Source organism: Natator depressus, chromosome 4 (genome assembly GCF_965152275.1).
Source record: "Natator depressus isolate rNatDep1 chromosome 4, rNatDep2.hap1, whole genome shotgun sequence".
NCBI lineage: Eukaryota > Metazoa > Chordata > Testudines > Cheloniidae > Natator > Natator depressus.
The window spans coordinates 89,780,490-89,797,965 of NC_134237.1; the positions used below are offsets into that span (position 1 = coordinate 89,780,490).

Sequence of the window (17,476 nt, forward strand, 5' to 3'; positions counted from 1 at the left end):
TAAGGAAAATGACAAAGAACAAGCATACAGTTTCCACAAAGCTGACAGCAGTGTGTGTCATTCAGCGTATCCTTCACCTGGAAGCCAGTACACAGAAAGCAGGGTCCTAGCTACATACACAACAGAAGGGTGGAATCCCTAAAAGGAGATTGGTGCCACAGCACGGCTATCCAGCAAAGAGAGAGTTCTGAATATAGACAGGATCGTGTCACTAGGGGCTTTAAAAAGCAGCAGGGCTCATTTAAAATCAGTCCTGACTGAGAAGCAGGCAACTGTGACCTTAAAGGACCACATGCCTCTTAGACTGCACTGCCAGCTGTCAGCTCCCGAACGCAGCTGCCAGCGGGGAGAAAAGGATGGGCCCATATTTTAAAAATGTTTATAAACATCTCTTTGTTGTTTTCCTCCTTTTATCAATTATGTTCATTCAGCCCTTTACGAAATGGTATTTCCTGCAGCATATTCCATCTTACCTGTACCCTCGCATGCCATTCACAGACATAACTCTTCCCTCATGCTGTAAGAACAGACCCACGTCTGCTGTCCAGAACAGCAGAGACGACACTAGGCTGCTGCCATCCTGTCACAAGACAATCCTAGCTGATACTGCATCTGCAAGTCGTTACTTCCCAATGAAATAATGCTTTCATGATTCTTAGGGAGATCTCTGAGTGGGATAGCAATTAACTCATGACACTATCACATGATTTCCAGTGACTGCCTGAGCGTCTGCTATATCTAATATATTTGTGTTACTGGTCTATGGGTATGGTACAGGGGAATTCAGTACATTAATTCTATTCCATGCCCAACTTTGGGCCCCTTTCTTCTCTTCCTGTATAAAGTGGTGCAGGAAAGGAATTCTTGATTAATTATAAGTTGATTTGGGGAACTGCATTGACTTGTGAGATTTAGGGAGTTGTGTTGGCATTGCAGCACCCTACGTGGAGCTGGTGGGGCCTTATTTTGTTACATAGGATATGGAGATAAGGGAATTCCTGATCCACTGCAAGAATCCCCCAACAGGTGGCTGGAGTGTGCGTCTGTGCCTCTCTGTCTCCTGGCCCATCAGTGACAGCACAGCTGGCTTAGTGGCTGTGCTGCTTCTGGCCAGTGGCAGCAGTTTGTGACCCCTCCAGTGGAGGGCACAGCGAAGATGGAGATTTTTCTCAGAAACAAATCTCCCTCTCTTGACAAATGTCTTTTTTGGCTGTGTAGAAAGGGAAACATGCTATCTGGAGCCCCTAATCCCTGACTCCTCCCCTCTGTGGCCTTTTCACCCCAAGACAGATGAGCTCTGGAGTGGTTAAATCAAGATTGGAGAGAGCAGGCTGCATAGCTGCCTTTCCCTTTCACACATCACCTCCATGCCCCCGCAAAAGGAGATCCTGAGCCTTTAGGCCTTCAAGTCTCCTCTGATTTTTGACAGTGAGTGTAACTGACCAAGGAACAATGTACCAAGGGTTGTGGTGGATTCTCCATCACTGAGAATTTTTAAATCAAGATTGGATATTTTTCTAGTAGATCTGATCTAGGAATTATTTTGGGGAAGGTCTATGGCGTGTGCAATACAGGAGGTCAGACTAGACGATCACAATGTTCCCCTCTGGCCTTGAAATCTGTGAATCTAGGGTGCACCAGCAGGGTCTACATGGACCAATTATTGTGCAATATGTTAGTGTTCTTTAGAAATCACACCCTGGTAGTGCACATCACCCACCATGTAGACATACCCTCAGTCATACACATGCCCCTGGCACCATTTAGCTGAGGGTATACAAACAGCCTTATTCTTTCTGAAAGGGTGCACAAGGAGGGAGGTGGTTCTGTTCCCCTTTTCCCCACAACACTGATGCTGTGGTGCACTCCTGCTGGTTAGCTAGAATCTAGTCTTTGCTTTTCCAATGTGGCACCTATGATTCAATAGACTGAATAACTCCAAAGGCGCTCATACAGCCAGCGGGACTGATTATGTGCAGGCCCCATAGAGTTTTGCTGTGGTGCACTCTGTCTTTAACTCACTGTGGTAGTGTTGTTTGCCTTTTGTCAGGAACATGTGAGTATTGTTCTGGATTTGTCTCAGTATTTACCAGATATTTCTCAGTACATACCCTGTATTTTTTTCATGATATTCTTTCATAATTCACTCTCTTTAAAATTAGGCTTTGCAAGCCGTGTGGGCTTAAATATTTTTTAAAATCAGACCTTAATGCAGGGATTAAGCGTGCCAGCCCAGAATCTTGTAATATGGTATGTGCTCTTGCTTAGATCTAATGGACATCTTCTTGTCCATGCTTTCAAGTCAAAGCAATTTCCTTTGGATGTGTGGCTTGGTGAATCTTACACCTGGCTTCGTCAGTGGGGATTGTTAAATTAAATGTGGCTAATAGAGAAATTGCTAATTAATGTAACCTGGTGTTATTAATGTGAAGTTTATGGGGTGGATAATTCATCCTTGGGAGAGGTGGATTTTTGTTAACATCACTGATCCCTCTTTTAACTCTCTGAGAGAGCCAGTTTTGTCCTGGTTAACTATATAGCACGGATGTAAATGTGTGCTGGGTTTTGCCTTCAAGTCTCCAATGTATTCAGTGCCAAGAATAAACTCCAGACTCCAGTATTATTTGTTATTGTATAATGACTCAGGAATCCCTTTTGGCCAAGTCACTGCCCTCATGACATCCTGCCTCCATCTGGAAAGAGCAGAAAAGAGGCTTTCTTTTAAGCAGATGCCAATGGTAAACAGAAGGACAGGCAGCAGAGCAGTGATGAAGTAGCAACACGATCTGTATTGAATACATTCTCTTTGGTGCGTATTGGGAGTGTATTTTGCATACAGTGTGGTGTATGATTGGTCATGGACAGGGTTCTTAGTAAGAGATCCTCCCATGTCTGAGGAGCAAGGCAATGTAAAGCCCGAGGTGCTGCTGATGCTGCCTGATCTTGCATGGAAAAGATGTCAGAAACACTCTCCTGTACTACAGAGGGATCTGTTAAACAGGATTTGTAATATATAAATAGAGCCAGATTCTGCTCCTTTGAAGTCATTGGGAGTTTTGCCATTGACTTCAATGCAGTCGCAGTACGAGACACTAAAATAGCACTGGTTTTAATTGTAACTATTTCTTCTATTCCTATTGATTGTTTATAACAAGTTGTCCAGTCCTTAAAGACGGAGCCATTGCTCTTGCTGCTCAGGCACATAATGTTCTGTAGCTGTGTGAGTGGGTTAGCCTGCAGGTAATATATATTTTCCAAGCAGCTGCAGCTGTGTCCGTTGCCTGTGAGACACGCGTCATGACTTTGAGGTTGTGATAATTTGCTGTAAATAATTATTTTACAGTAAACTTAAAAAAAACAAAGAAAAGAAAAGGGGACAAGCTGTGTGTTTTCCCCGTCATGGCCTCCAAGGTCATTTCACAACGATGGAGAAGGGTAGTTGTTTAGAAGAGAATGTATTGAAATGCATTCATTAATAAACATTGCCTTTTAACTGGGGGTAACTCATTAGCAGCAATACCTCCAAGAGAGCGCTCCCTGTGTCTGTTAAGAAGGCTTTAACTTCCCTTTGATCACCCTCTTCCCCTCCTTTGAGAATTCACAGTGCTTCTCTCTGAGCACTTTAAAAAATAGGGGCTGCAAGGAATCTTCAAAGGGAAGCTGGCTGTTGGATTGCGCGCGCATGTGTGCGCGCGCGCGGTAAAGCAGCTCTTCCGTCATTTTCCACTGAGAAGTAACCTACGCCAATTGGTTTCTCAACATACCTCTAAAATGCAGACCGTGTCTGCGCTGGTTCCTCAGAAATATGGCAGAGACAGCCTCTGTTTCTCAGTCACTCTCTTGATGTCTGAGACAGAGTGGACGCAGAATAGCTAACAAGCATGCTCTGAATCCAGAGGATATCATTTTGACACGTTGTTGCAAAATCAAAACCCTGCCCTTTTTTGGAAAATTAGCGTTCCTCTCCTCCCCTACCCCCAAAAAGGGCTAATTTCAGTTAAATCAACCCATTCTCAAAGTGAAAGGGGCAATTTTTTGCATGTACATGGGTAAAGCAAAGCAAAATTGGGTTTATTTTTAGCAAAGGTGGAGTTATAACAATTTTACACATTCATGTAAAATATTAATTTTGAAAAAATAAGACAATATTTTGCAGGAATGAAACTACCCGAAATAGAACAATGAACATTTTTTGTGAAAATCCTTGTGGGGAAAATGTGGATGATTTCACACAGCTGTGCTGTAGAGCCTTTGGAAGTGTTCAGTTGTTCTCGAACCACATTATCAAGTCGTCTTACAGAGGTTCTGACTCTCTGTGTTCCATCTCAGGCCAGGGGTTACGTGGTATGCAGCATCCATAACAGTGCTACCTTTGCAATTCCTATCCCTACGACATAAGAAGGAACCCATTTAGATGGCGTTTAGTGACTTTATTATCTGAAGTGTTATGGAATGTCAGCGTTTTGATATTTTCTGCTTATTTTCTGAAGTGTCTAGAAGTCCTTTGCTGGATGGGCAGCTGATAAATGCAGCTTGTTTGTTTAATCGCAGAACTCTTGAGATGGAATTATAGTCTCATCATTCTAAATATGTCTTTAAAAATAAAATGCTATAAACATATACATACTCAAGCCCACTAACCATTCATCAGCAGATTTCCCAATGCAATTGTTCCCTTTTCCTACTTTCCCACTTCTGTCTTTCCTTGAAGTTTACTCTAGCCATTGCCAGAAGAGCCAGACATTTGATTGTTCTTCTCTCTATGCCATTGACTCAGAACTTGAAATAGGATTTCGTGGTTGAATCTGAGATTTCAGGGATGGGATTATTACAGCCCTGAATGAGACTGATCCATCTTTTTGCATATCACAGATGTGATGTCACTCTCATGAATGATGAGATCTTTTTTAACGTGTCATAAAGAATAGTTAGCCCTGCAGCACATGTATTATATTTCTATATTGAAACTTGAAAGTAGTGTGCCAGTTCTGCTTAGGGTGACCAGACAGCAAGTGTGAAAAATTGGGACAGGGGGTGGGGTAATAGGAGCCTATATAAGAGAGAGAGAGCCAAAAATTGGGACTGTCCCTATAAAATCGGGACATCTGGTCACCCTAGTTCTGCTCTAGAGGCTGGAATATTCAGAAAGTAATTGCAGGAACATAGCAGATGAATTATTTAGGGAAATTAAAGTTATTCAGTAAAGTTTAAATCCAGATTTTTTGGAGAAAAATGCCCATCCATTTTATAAATTATTTGGTAGGGATTGGGGGTGCTTTGGAAAAAAACACTCACACATTCAGGTCACATGCTGAGGAGGGAACTGGATCTGAATATTAGAAAGGCTCTCCCTGCCAGTATTACATTTTAGAACCTAAGTTACCTTTTGATTCTTCAGTATCTGATGGTGTGTGTTGATTTGTCTGACCCTTATTCACAAAGTATAAACAAACTGAGCACTCTTGACTAACAAAGGGGCTAGCTTTTCCTATTGGGAGAAAAAAGATGAATCTCCTCATAGTTTGGATATGGCCATCACACAGAAGCAACCTTTTAAAATCAGCAATAAATGAATCACACCAGAGACCCTTGGCACTTATTCTATAAAAGTCCTTGTTATTCTTCCTAGTTGAATACACATCCTTCTAACCAGTTTCTCCTGAAGATTTTCATAGAGCCAGAGATGGAAAAGAATTATTATGTCATATAGTCCATCCCCTATAGGTTTGTTCCTTATAGCCCATATATTGTTTCTTCTTTGTTAAATATGTATGACAAAGTTTTCAAATTTGGATGCCTAAAGTTAAGCATCTGAATCTAAATCTAGGCACCTAAATAAGTGGCCTGATTTTCAGAGGTGCTGAACACCCAAACTTTTTACTAGTGTATAATCTCTGGTTGCTTTCTAACTGAAAACTCGGGCCACTTTATTTGTGTCCAGGTGCCCTGATTCTGCTCTCATTAAGGTAAATGACAAAACCACCACTGACTTTAATGGGAGCAGTACTGAATCCCAAATATGGATTTAGTGACTGACTTTACTCATCCCAGTTTGGAGTGCTTTGGTCATAGCTGTGACCCTGCAGAATCCCAAGCAGTAGGATAGGCATATTTACTGTCCACACAAGTGTTGTGAGGCTCAGGGGTTGTAAAATGCTTTGAGATCCTCTGAGTAGTCATTATACAACTGCATATTAATTCCAGTTTGATTACTGCAAGTGATGAAGCTATCAGAAAGCTGTATGTGTACACTGCATTTATACTTGATATTTGGCCTCCACAGAACACCCTTCATGCTGTCACCTGTCATGAGAAGGTGGTGTCTGTCCGGAAGGATCACACAGAGTCACTGGGAATGACTGTGGCAGGTGGAGCATCTCACATGGAATGGGATTTGCCTATCTACGTGATAAGCGTTGAACCCGGAGGAGTCATCAGCAGAGATGGCAGAATGAAAACAGGTAAAGCTAATGGGGTTGGAGGCCTGCTTGAATAGAAAGCTCCCTTTTGACGAACTGAAAGGTCACAAAGGGGTGCCACAGGGGTGTTTCTGTAGACACTTTGATATCTCTCAGAGATGAGAGAGAAACTAGCCTGAAAGAGTTTTTAAAAGAAGGCAAACGCCTTAGCTGAGCATGTGCCTCTGAGACCTATGGCTGGAGGGACCCTCCACCTGTGGAGCCCTTGGTTCTCTAAGCTACCTCTGCAGTGCTGTCCCCCTACCCTCCTCTCAGAGCCTGTGGTCGCTCTCTATGTGGTCCTGCGTGTGCACTGAGGCAGTAAAAGTGGGCAGTGTGGGGTTGAGTGGTAATGTAATGTAAGTCATCCCACCACCCTCAAAGACCTGCTGAAGTTAATAAAAAAAAAAACAAACAGCCTGAGGGTGTATAGTATAGCCTCTTCTACTGAGCCTACATGCCCCCAGTCTTTTCTGTGGTGGGGAAGAATCTCTCCCCAACCAGATGATGTGGTGGGACCTTAGCAAAGGGATCTTTGCAGAGATTTTCTTTTCACTATCAATTCCTATGGGTTTTACCATGAGGAGAGGGTGAATGGGCCTATATTATTTATTACATACCAAAAAAAATTAAAAGAACGTTAAGGCTTTAAAGTCAAGCATGCAAAGTTAGGACAAAATTCAGGTTGCTCGTGCACACTTTATTTGGCCCCCTTGTCTGCATATGTATTATAATACGGTCTTCAATTACATGGTCACATACTATTTTTCCACAGGACCCTGCCTCATTCAGCGCACAGGATGGGTGGAGCTCACTTAATGGGCAGCTTTTCAATATTTTGTTTTTATCCTCATTTTTCAATGTGTGGCCCTAAGCCTTATTTACTGCACACTATTCAAACCCTTCTCTTAAGGCAGAATTATTCATTTCCTCAAGGGCTTTTCAGTGGTGCTCTTCACAGTAGTATTAATGTCAAAATTGTCCACTAATATTAAGTGCCCAGTTAGAGATGCCTAGGACAGTATGTGATCCTGTAATTAAAGACTGCATCATAATACATACATGCAAGGGAGCCGAATTAGGCCGCATGGGTAACCTTAATTCTAGCATTTCCCAACTTTTGAGTGTTTGACTTTTCAACCTTAACTTTATTTTAATAGAGTTTTTGTATGTAATTTCTTAGATTTTTTTTTTAAAAGCAAACTGGAAAAAAACAGAATTTCCATAATGTAGACCCATATTTACTCTACATGATTCATCAGCAGGGTTAGAACCTTTAGATCCACAGAGAGCTTGGCTCTTGAGCTAACAGAGTAATTAATAGCAGGTATAGGTTTTCATCCTCTATGTGGGCCAATCACTAAACGGAGATGAGACACACATTTTGCCAGTGGGTCTGACAGCAGAGAAACGTTGGGACTATGGGTTCTATTCCAGGTTCTGAGGGGAATGTGCGGTAGTGGTTACAGACCCTTTCCCTCACACCCCACCAGCCTGTCTCTGTCCCAGTCCCAGACTCCATCCCGCTTCAGCCCCTCATTCTAGTACCCTCCCCCGCCTCCAAACAGCTCCAAATCCCACTCCTCTTAACCCTTCCTCATTTCAATCTGGCTGCTTCCTCTTTTTATTCTTTGCTGCCTGTGTGCCAGCAGGAGGAGCATTGAGAGCACAGTAGAGAGTCTCCCTGCTCTGTTCCTGGCAACAAAGTCATGCTCAGCTCCTGAAGCCCTGGGCTAGAGGATGCACCATACAACAGAATTGTAGGTATTCTTGTTCCATTGCACGGAGCCTACTAGAGCTTCTCCACAAAACGGATGTAAGAATTTTATACATATTTTATGCATTAAAACAACATATGTTCCCCTAGCTTCATTCTGAGACATGGCTGAATCATCTTGGCTTAAATTTTGCAAAAATATTCAGTCTGAGGCAGACATTTAGCATGGAAAATTTCAGCCCAAATGCTTGAAGTTTACAGCTGTTTATAACTTTGCCAAACACAATCTTATAATGGAAAATGTTGGGAAACCTTAACTATAGGCATCAGTATTTGTGTCACCTACAATTAAATACTGATCAGGGGCTTAGCGCTGACCAGGGCCTGTACAAATAGTCCATGCCACAAGGAGTGGATGGTCTAAGGGTATGTCTGCGCTACACATACAGTAGTGTAGATACTTCCTACGTTGATGGAAGGGGTTTTCCGATGTAGCTAATCCACCTCTCCGGGAGGCGGTAGCTAGGTCGATGGAAGAATTCTTCTGTCAACCTTGCTGCATCTAGAGTGGGGGTTAAGTCGACGTAAGTATGTCGCTCAGGGACAGGGGTGAAAGTAACATAAAAGACTTACCGGTACGGGGGCCTGGCTCCGGGCCCCCAGAAGGGGTGGGGCCTTGGGTGGAAGGGGCAGGGCTGTGGTAGTGGTGGCGGCTGGGAGCCCCGGGCCCTTTTAAATCGCTGGACCCTGGGGCAGCTGCCCCTTTTGCCCTCCTCTCCCGCCCCTCCATCAGCAGCTCTGCCAGTAGGGTGCCTACTGGCAAAGCGGCCAATGGGGGTGGGGGAGCGACATTAAAGTAATGGCAGCCACTTCTTACCAGTACACCATAGCGGCCCGTACTGGCTCACTTTCACCTCTGCTCAGGCCATGAAATAGTGTAGCTAAGTCAACCTATGTTTTAGGAGCAGACCTGGCCTAAGAGGCAGGCACAGAGAGGACAAAATGCACCGGAGGCACCACAGAAAGCTTTTAGCTTCGAGCTTGTTCCAAGTTGAAAGGGAGCACTTGGTATTGTGAATTACTGTTTCTTCAAGAATGGTGTCACACTAATAGATTCCCCCTCTTTTTTTGTGTGTTCACTCTGGTAATTATGCGGTCATTCTTATTTCTAAAACTGCTGTATTTCATTTGTTGTATTGTGTGAGGCAGCCAGAGGCATTAGGCACATTTAAATAAACATTAATAATATATTGGTACAAAGTTTACAGAAAACCTGCTAAATTTGCTGTTCTCAGTTTAGGACAAGTAATAGCATCGGGGGAGGAATAAAATAAACAACAACGCTTTCTCCTCCAGATTTTAAATTCAGTTTGAAAACAAACACCTGAATGTAAAACAGTGGCACGTACAAAAGTATTTGAAGTGCACTTTACAGACCTTAATTATCACAGTGCCATGTGCAGTTGTCTATGTGTTATCCCTACAGTAGAGCTAGAGAAACTGAGGCAGAAAGATGGTGACTAATCATGGGGTGGGGAGGGAATCAACATCCCAGATGGGATTCAAATTTTAGAATTCAAGTCCCATGCTCTTCAGCCCCATTTTGTTTCATTTTTACTGCTGCATCAGCGTAGAGAGGCCTTAAAGCTGCCCTACGTGATTAGCTGATGATTGAATCATAGAATCATAGAATATCAGGGTTGGAAGGGACCCCAGAAGGTCATCTAGTCCAACCCCCTGCTCGAAGCAGGACCAATTCCCAGTTAAATCATCCCAGCCAGGGCTTTGTCAAGCCTGACCTTAAAAACCTCTAAGGAAGGAGATTCTACCACCTCCCTAGGTAACGCATTCCAGTGTTTCACCACCCTCTTAGTGAAAAAGTTTTTCCTAATATCCAATCTAAACCTCCCCCATTGCAACTTGAGACCATTACTCCTCGTTCTGTCATCTGCTACCATTGAGAACAGTCTAGAGCCATCCTCTTTGGAACCCCCTTTCAGGTAGTTGAAAGCAGCTATCAAATCCCCCCTCATTCTTCTCTTCTGCAGACTAAACAATCCCAGCTCCCTCAGCCTCTCGTCATAAGTCATGTGCTCTAGACCCCTAATCATTTTTGTTGCCCTTCGCTGGACTCTCTCCAATTTATCCACATCCTTCTTGTAGTGTGGGGCCCAAAACTGGACACAGTACTCCAGATGAGGCCTCACCAGTGTCGAATAGAGGGGAACAGTCACGTCCCTCGATCTGCTCGCTATGCCCCTACTTATACATCCCAAAATGCCATTGGCCTTCTTGGCAACAAGGGCACACTGTTGACTCATATCCAGCTTCTCGTCCACTGTCACCCCTAGGTCCTTTTCTGCAGAACTGCTGCCTAGCCATTCGGTCCCTAGTCTGTAGCGGTGCATTGGATTCTTCCATCCTAAGTGCGGGACCCTGCACTTATCCTTATTGAACCTCATCAGATTTCTTTTGGCCCAATCCTCCAATTTGTCTAGGTCCTTCTGTATCCTATCCCTCCCCTCCAGCGTATCTACCACTCCTCCCAGTTTAGTATCATCCGCAAATTTGCTGAGAGTGCAATCCACACCATCCTCCAGATCATTTATGAAGATATTGAACAAAACCGGCCCCAGGACCGACCCCTGGGGCACACCACTTGACACCGCCTGCCAACTAGACATGGAGCCATTGATCACTACCCGTTGAGCCCGACAATCTAGCCAGCTTTCTACCCACCTTATAGTGCATTCATCTAGCCCATACTTCCTTAACTTGCTGACAAGAATACTGTGGGAGACCGTGTCAAAAGCTTTGCTAAAGTCAAGAAACAATACATCCACTGCTTTCCCTTCATCCACAGAACCAGTAATCTCATCATAAAAGGCGATTAGATTAGTCAGGCATGACCTTCCCTTGGTGAACCCATGCTGACTGTTCCTGATCACTTTCCTCTCATGTAAGTGCTTCAGGATTGATTCTTTGAGGACCTGCTCCATGATTTTTCCAGGGACTGAGGTGAGGCTGACTGGCCTGTAGTTCCCAGGATCCTCCTTCTTCCCTTTTTTAAAGATTGGCACTACATTAGCCTTTTTCCAGTCATCCGGGACTTCCCCCATTCGCCACGAGTTTTCAAAGATAGTGGCCAAGGGCTCTGCAATCACAGCCGCCAATTCCTTCAGCACTCTCGGATGCAACTCGTCCGGCCCCATGGACTTGTGCACGTCCAGCTTTTCTAAATAGTCCCTAACCACCTCTATCTCCACAGAGGGCTGGCCATCTCTTCCCCATTCTGTGATGCCCAGCGCAGCAGTCTGGGAGCTGACCTTGTTAGTGAAAACAGAGGCAAAAAAAGCATTGAGTACATTAGCTTTTTCCACATCCTCTGTCACTAGGTTGCCTCCCTCATTCAGTAAGGGGCCCACACTTTCCTTGGCTTTCTTCTTGTTGCCAACATACCTGAAGAAACCCTTCTTGTTACTCTTGACATCTCTTGCTAGCTGCAGCTCCAGGTGCGATTTGGCCCTCCTGATATCTTTCCTACATGCCCGAGCAATATTTTTATACTCTTCCCTGGTCATATGTCCAACCTTCCACTTCTTGTAAGCTTCTTTTTTATGTTTAAGATCCGCTAGGATTTCACCATTAAGCCAAGCTGGTCGCCTGCCATATTTACTATTCTTTCGACTCATCGGGATGGTTTGTCCCTGTAACCTCAACAGGGATTCCTTGAAATACAGCCAGCTCTCCTGGACTCCCTTCCCCTTCATGTTAGTCCCCCAGGGGATCCTGGCCATCTGTTCCCTGAGGGAGTCGAAGTCTGCTTTCCTGAAGTCCAGGGTCCGTATCCTGCTGCTTACCTTTCTTCCCTGCGTCAGGATCCTGAACTCAACCAACTCATGGTCACTGCCTCCCAGATTCCCATCCACTTTTGCTTCCCCCACTAATTCTACCCGGTTTGTGAGCAGCAGGTCAAGAAAAGCGCCCCCCCTAGTTGGCTCCCCTAGCACTTGCGCCAGGAAATTGTCCCCTACGCTTTCCAAAAACTTCCTGGATTGTCTATGCACCGCTGTATTGCTCTCCCAGCAGATATCAGGAAAATTAAAGTCACCCATGAGAATCAGGGCATGCGATCTAGTAGCTTCCGTGAGTTGCCGGAAGAAAGCCTCATCCACCTCATCCCATTGCCTCCATGTAAGGGACTTCTCATCTGATGCATAAGCACATCTCTGTGGCACTCCCATCCAGCCCCTCACCTGCTGTAGGTGGTGTGCCAGGGGTGGGGAGGACATCATCAGAGCTCCCTGTTCGCTGGAGAACCTCACCCAGCATAACAATCTCAACGGATCATCTATACACCCATCCTTCTTAGAGTAGACCTGTTGTGATAATTGAGCCTACAAATTTACCGTAATTTACCCTCAATGGTAAAAAGTGAGTGTAAGTTCATAAGATATCACAACAACCTGTAACAACAAATGTTGATAGGAAAAGGTGCAAAAGCAAGTTTGAAAGTCTGAATTTGTCCAGACAAAAAGGCTTGGTAAACAAGAGAAGTATAAACCCAGAAATCAGTGAACCAATAATTGGTGTGTCAGAAATTAGGCCTAACTGGGAGATAAAATAACAATGAGATGGGCTATTCTGCCCATCACTGCCTTTTGGAATCCTTAGAGAAATTTTGGGGGGGGGAGGAATTACCTACTGGAGTGAGCTGCACCATCATGACTGCAACCCCCACCATCTCCTGAGATGCCAAACGTCCTTCATCCTAATCATGACCAGACAGGGCCAAAGGAAGAGAGAACCAGATGACATTTACACCTCTATCAGCTGAAATCCAACCTCCACCTAAAATATGAAACTTCCTTCCCTCCCCCGCGGCCCTCTGTGTCCTTTTCTTTCCTTACCTTATTTTTCTTCTCTTTCCCCTCTCTCTCTCTCTCTCCTTTTTCCTTGTGTCTGATAAGAGTCAGGCTTAGCCAGCCATGACTGTACATTTTGCAAAAGTACTGTAAGCCTGTGACCAGAAAGAGGCAGCAAAACCAATGTTCTACATAGCCTGATGCTGACATGAGTTTGCCAGGTCTCGGAGTGGCTGATAAGACCATGTGCCATGCCTGTGTTTTTCCACAGTGAGGTTGCAAGTGAAATTAATATCAGAGACAGAAGCTGCATTTTCTATCTTCGCTGTTCTTTTCTCGTCCCTCTTGTGTGTGTTTGTCTTCTAGGAAATGGGATCAGACTTTAACAACGATGACAGCTCCAGCCCATCTCCGCTAAATTCTTCTCTCTTCCCCATCTTTTATCCCATCTAAAAGACTGTCAAACAAGGGGGTTTTCCATCTAAAAACTCTTGGCAGCTAACGGGAAAGGGATATTGTTAAAATAAAAACCTTACTTAATACTTCACATTAACTGTTTTTCCTTCTTTTCTGTCTCTTTAAGAAAAAGCTAAAGGGATTTGTAATGGTGTTTGCCATGGTTCAAAGCAGACTGAGGTCGGTGTATGCCAAACCTTGTTTAATGCTGGGCAGTGAGCCGGTTGTGTTATTCAACAGCCCTTAGACTGCTCTCTGTTACCTCAGGGACCCTTGGCTGCCCTCTGATCCAGGGTGGAGGAGTAGTGTGACCAAAAATACTACCTTTGCCCATCTTGGCTGCGCTGATGCATGTTTGAATTCAGCCCCTCATCTCACTCTCAGGGTCTATTTTATGGTCTATTTTATGCCTCACCTTTATTTCGTATGAAAATATTACCAACCACTTTTGACAGGCAACAAGTTCCCAGCCCTGGCCTATTCCTGAAATGCATTTTGTTTAAAAGGAAAAATTAATTAAAGCCTTAAAACCATTTTCTCCTTTTATAATGGTTCTGCTTATTGTCCTTCAGGTGACATTTTGCTGAATGTGAATGGAATTGACCTGACTGGTGTCAGCCGTAGCGAGGCAGTAGCCCTGTTGAAAAACACCACCTCCTCTGTAGTACTCAAAGCCTTGGAAATGAAAGAATGTGAGGCCCTGGAGGACATGAGCCATGTATCACTCCCTGACACCAATCAGAACACATCAGATAACAGTGAATGGTCACCTTCCTGGGTTATGTGGCTTGAGCTCCCGCGGTAAGTCCAAAAATTACATCCTTGTGTTGAAGGGGAGTGGGAGGAAAGATTTATGTGTCTTGGATGGCTCTTGCTTTTTGGCCTGATTCATTACACTGACATCTTAATTAAATCCAGGCTCTGTCAAAAACCTTTATTTTAAATACCTCCCCTTTGTAATTGTGTATACATATATGGAAAATAGACACACAGGACTGCTTTTAAGGGAGGAAAGAAAGATCCTGAACAGTCCTATAGCTGAAAATGTGTTAGAGAAGGAAGGGAAAAGTCTGAATGGATTCAGGAGCTCATAGAACTTAGATCTGGGCCCTCTGGACCACCCTGAAAAGTCCAAAACTACCCCTGCAGCGCTCAAGCTTCACAGATCCTGTGTTTGTTAAATACAGCTGAACTGTTTGACTTTGCCCAGATGTTAAAAAGTGCACGCAGTTGGTGCATTTCTCAGAATCGCCTTCCCTGACTCCACCACCTGCCTGAGAAAAGTTCATTTGTAAGATACAGGAAGCAGCTGTTTTGTAGTTTTAGTAAAAATAAAAGCCACATAGTGTGTAGTTTAATTGTCTTACATACACAGGGCATTTTAACATCTTCAGAACGCATAAATCTGCATCTTGCAATGTTGTTTGAACCTGAGCTTTTAATGAAGACTTGCCCTGTATCAGGGATTTACATTGAGCTAATGCTGAAATTTCAATTCTTAAATGGAACAAAACTCTCATTGATTTCTAGGACTGCAGAAGTTGACCCAACAGTTTATATATGCTTTACCTATTAACCTGAACTCAATGGCTGTTCAGAATATCCCTTTTCCTTTTAAAAGGGCAATGTCAGGTGGCGCCGCTGCATGGAGGACCAGGGTGAAACCAGTTGGGTTATTTAGGTTTTATGTACACAGCTTCATGGTTTTGCTTTTTGGGGGTATTTATACTCTAGCTAGATTCTATTCCTTACTATTCCACGTTAGGCCATTTTACAGGCCCTTTCTCAGCTTGCGGCAAGGCCTGCTGGGAAGGCCAAGGTGAAGCTTCTTTGGGTTTTGTTGTGTCTTACTACATCAGGCCTGTGGTGAGGTGGTTCTGAATTTAGTCTGAGTGCAAAGATGGAATACCCCACTTGTATGTGGGTGAAGGGCACGAAGTGTGAAAAGCAAATTTGTGCCGTCTTTAGGGTTAGGTACATCTCTTCATTCGGGGGCTAGATAGCCTAGACCAATAGATTTTTCCCTTCTTTACTTTTACGTAGAAACTAGAATATTTATCAGCAACTGAGGGTGGATTTTAATTTAGCCTTCGCTATGGTTCTGGTGAACCAGTCAGATGCCAGTATCACCCCTAGAACACACCCTCTGCCTCTGTATTGCTGCATAGCTAACCATAGGGATTGAGAGCTCCCGTCTCTACAATTTACAGTTCTCCCTCCTAAGCCAACAGAAATCTAAACTTTACTCTTAGTGATTCAATATAAATACAATGCATTGCCTATTGCTGAGGAAAATGCAGCTTAAGACCACCTTTAGGAAGCTTTCCCTCAGTCAGCTCACTGCACCTGCTGTAAACACTGAAGGAGGACTGTGGTTACTCTGTCTCAGGTCCTGCAGTCAAGATAAAGTTACTGTCAGAGATGCAGAGTACCAATAAGCAATAGCACACTGTTAAGATCAAGCGATCAGATATCTTTGGCTTTCTGTGCTGGATTTTACCCTTTTGAACAGCATCTGAGTTTATTAGCCTCCCTGCTCCAGAAATTGCACATGTACAACGCCCAGCCTTTTAACTGAAGGAAAATTACCCACCATGTCAGCAGGTCTGAAAACAGGAAATTCATTGTAATCATATCCCCAGCTGCAACGCAACTCACAGAAAAGGGCCACAGTGTGGCTGAAGACTAGAGGAATTAGTATGCTGAACTGGTGCGCTGGTTGTCTTAAATTTAAATTAATTAGGGGGAATAAAGATGATTAGAATTGACAGTAACAGAAGTGTATTTCACCCTTATTAGTACTAGCTTGTTTGGCAGGCCCCAAGCATCAGCTTTGGACTTATTCACTTAACAATACATGTTATCAGATACTTCAATCTTATCTAGCACAAATAATGGTTACCCATCTGTTCTCATTGACTCTCTGGCATCCACACTACACATCTGGAAGTCCTTCAAGTTCTGTCACCAGGACATGTATCATTAATACACGTTAACTCATTTCCCCCCAGTCTGAGAATTTAACCTTTCACTAGGCTTCCAGGATGTTGTTGGCAAGAGCCACTCCCCACTAGATTTCAAGGGTATTTTCAACAGCCTTGCTACATAGCCCAAGCTTGTCTTAGGAAAAGATGATTCAATTCAAATATGATTCTGCTTAGTCAGTGTTAATCCTGATTGCTCAATATTCAAGTGTGGTGCAACGGGAGGAAGTTTTGGCATACCACTGTGTGGAACATTTAGATACTATAATTAAAGTTCAACAGCAGGAGACAATGCCCCTAAGAAAGAGCAATGCAAGGAACAAGCAGGCCTGCTCCTGCAGGATGGGAAGCCAGAGAAGGAAGAGCAGGCAGAATAAGAAAGATGGGAAGGGGACACAGAAAGGAGAGACAATGGTATGGGTGAAAATATAGAACATGACATGAAGACATGAGGCAAGGGAGAGAGAGAAGGAAGAGACGTGCCTCAGCAACAACCTGGAGTACCTGTTTTATTTCCCCTTAGTTTCTGTGATTGTAGCTGTATGATTTAAGATTAGTGTCTCTCTGGGTTTACTTCTGTGCTGATACCAATACTGTAAATGAGCAATACATTCCCCTAATATAGCTCACCTCTCTTCCAGGGGTCACGTGCACATTACAAAGGTTGGTACAGATGAGGAAATAAACACCAAGGTTTAGGCAGTTTGCTCAAGCGCTCACAGCAAGTCAGCACTAAAAGCCACATCTGACTTGTCAGGCCCTGGCGCTAAGCACCGGGAATCACCGCCTTTCTACATTCTTTAAATGAGCTCACAAGAAATGGGGAGAAATTTAATTTCCAATGATATTTATTTTAAAATTGGTCTTTGGTAAGTCATTTTTAGATGACTTGTTAGTGTGTAAATAACTACTGCCTCTGTTCCCTCTGTAATATGACACACTATGTGGTGGTCATGAAACAGTGGGCTTCTAGCAATTACCTGAGCTAGATAGTAG

General features: G+C 43.8%; 1 protein-coding gene across 3 annotated transcripts in view; it reads left to right on the forward strand.

Moving 5' to 3' along the window:
• LNX1 (ligand of numb-protein X 1) overlaps nt 1–17,476 on the forward strand; it is a 127,165-nt gene that overhangs the window by 103,524 nt on the left and 6,165 nt on the right. For all 3 annotated transcript variants that reach the window (XM_074951398.1, XM_074951399.1, XM_074951400.1), the window contains 2 exons: nt 6,284–6,461; nt 14,069–14,297. In XM_074951398.1, the coding sequence (XP_074807499.1) occupies nt 6,284–6,461; nt 14,069–14,297 (407 nt within the window). The remainder of the gene's footprint in view (nt 1–6,283; nt 6,462–14,068; nt 14,298–17,476) is intronic.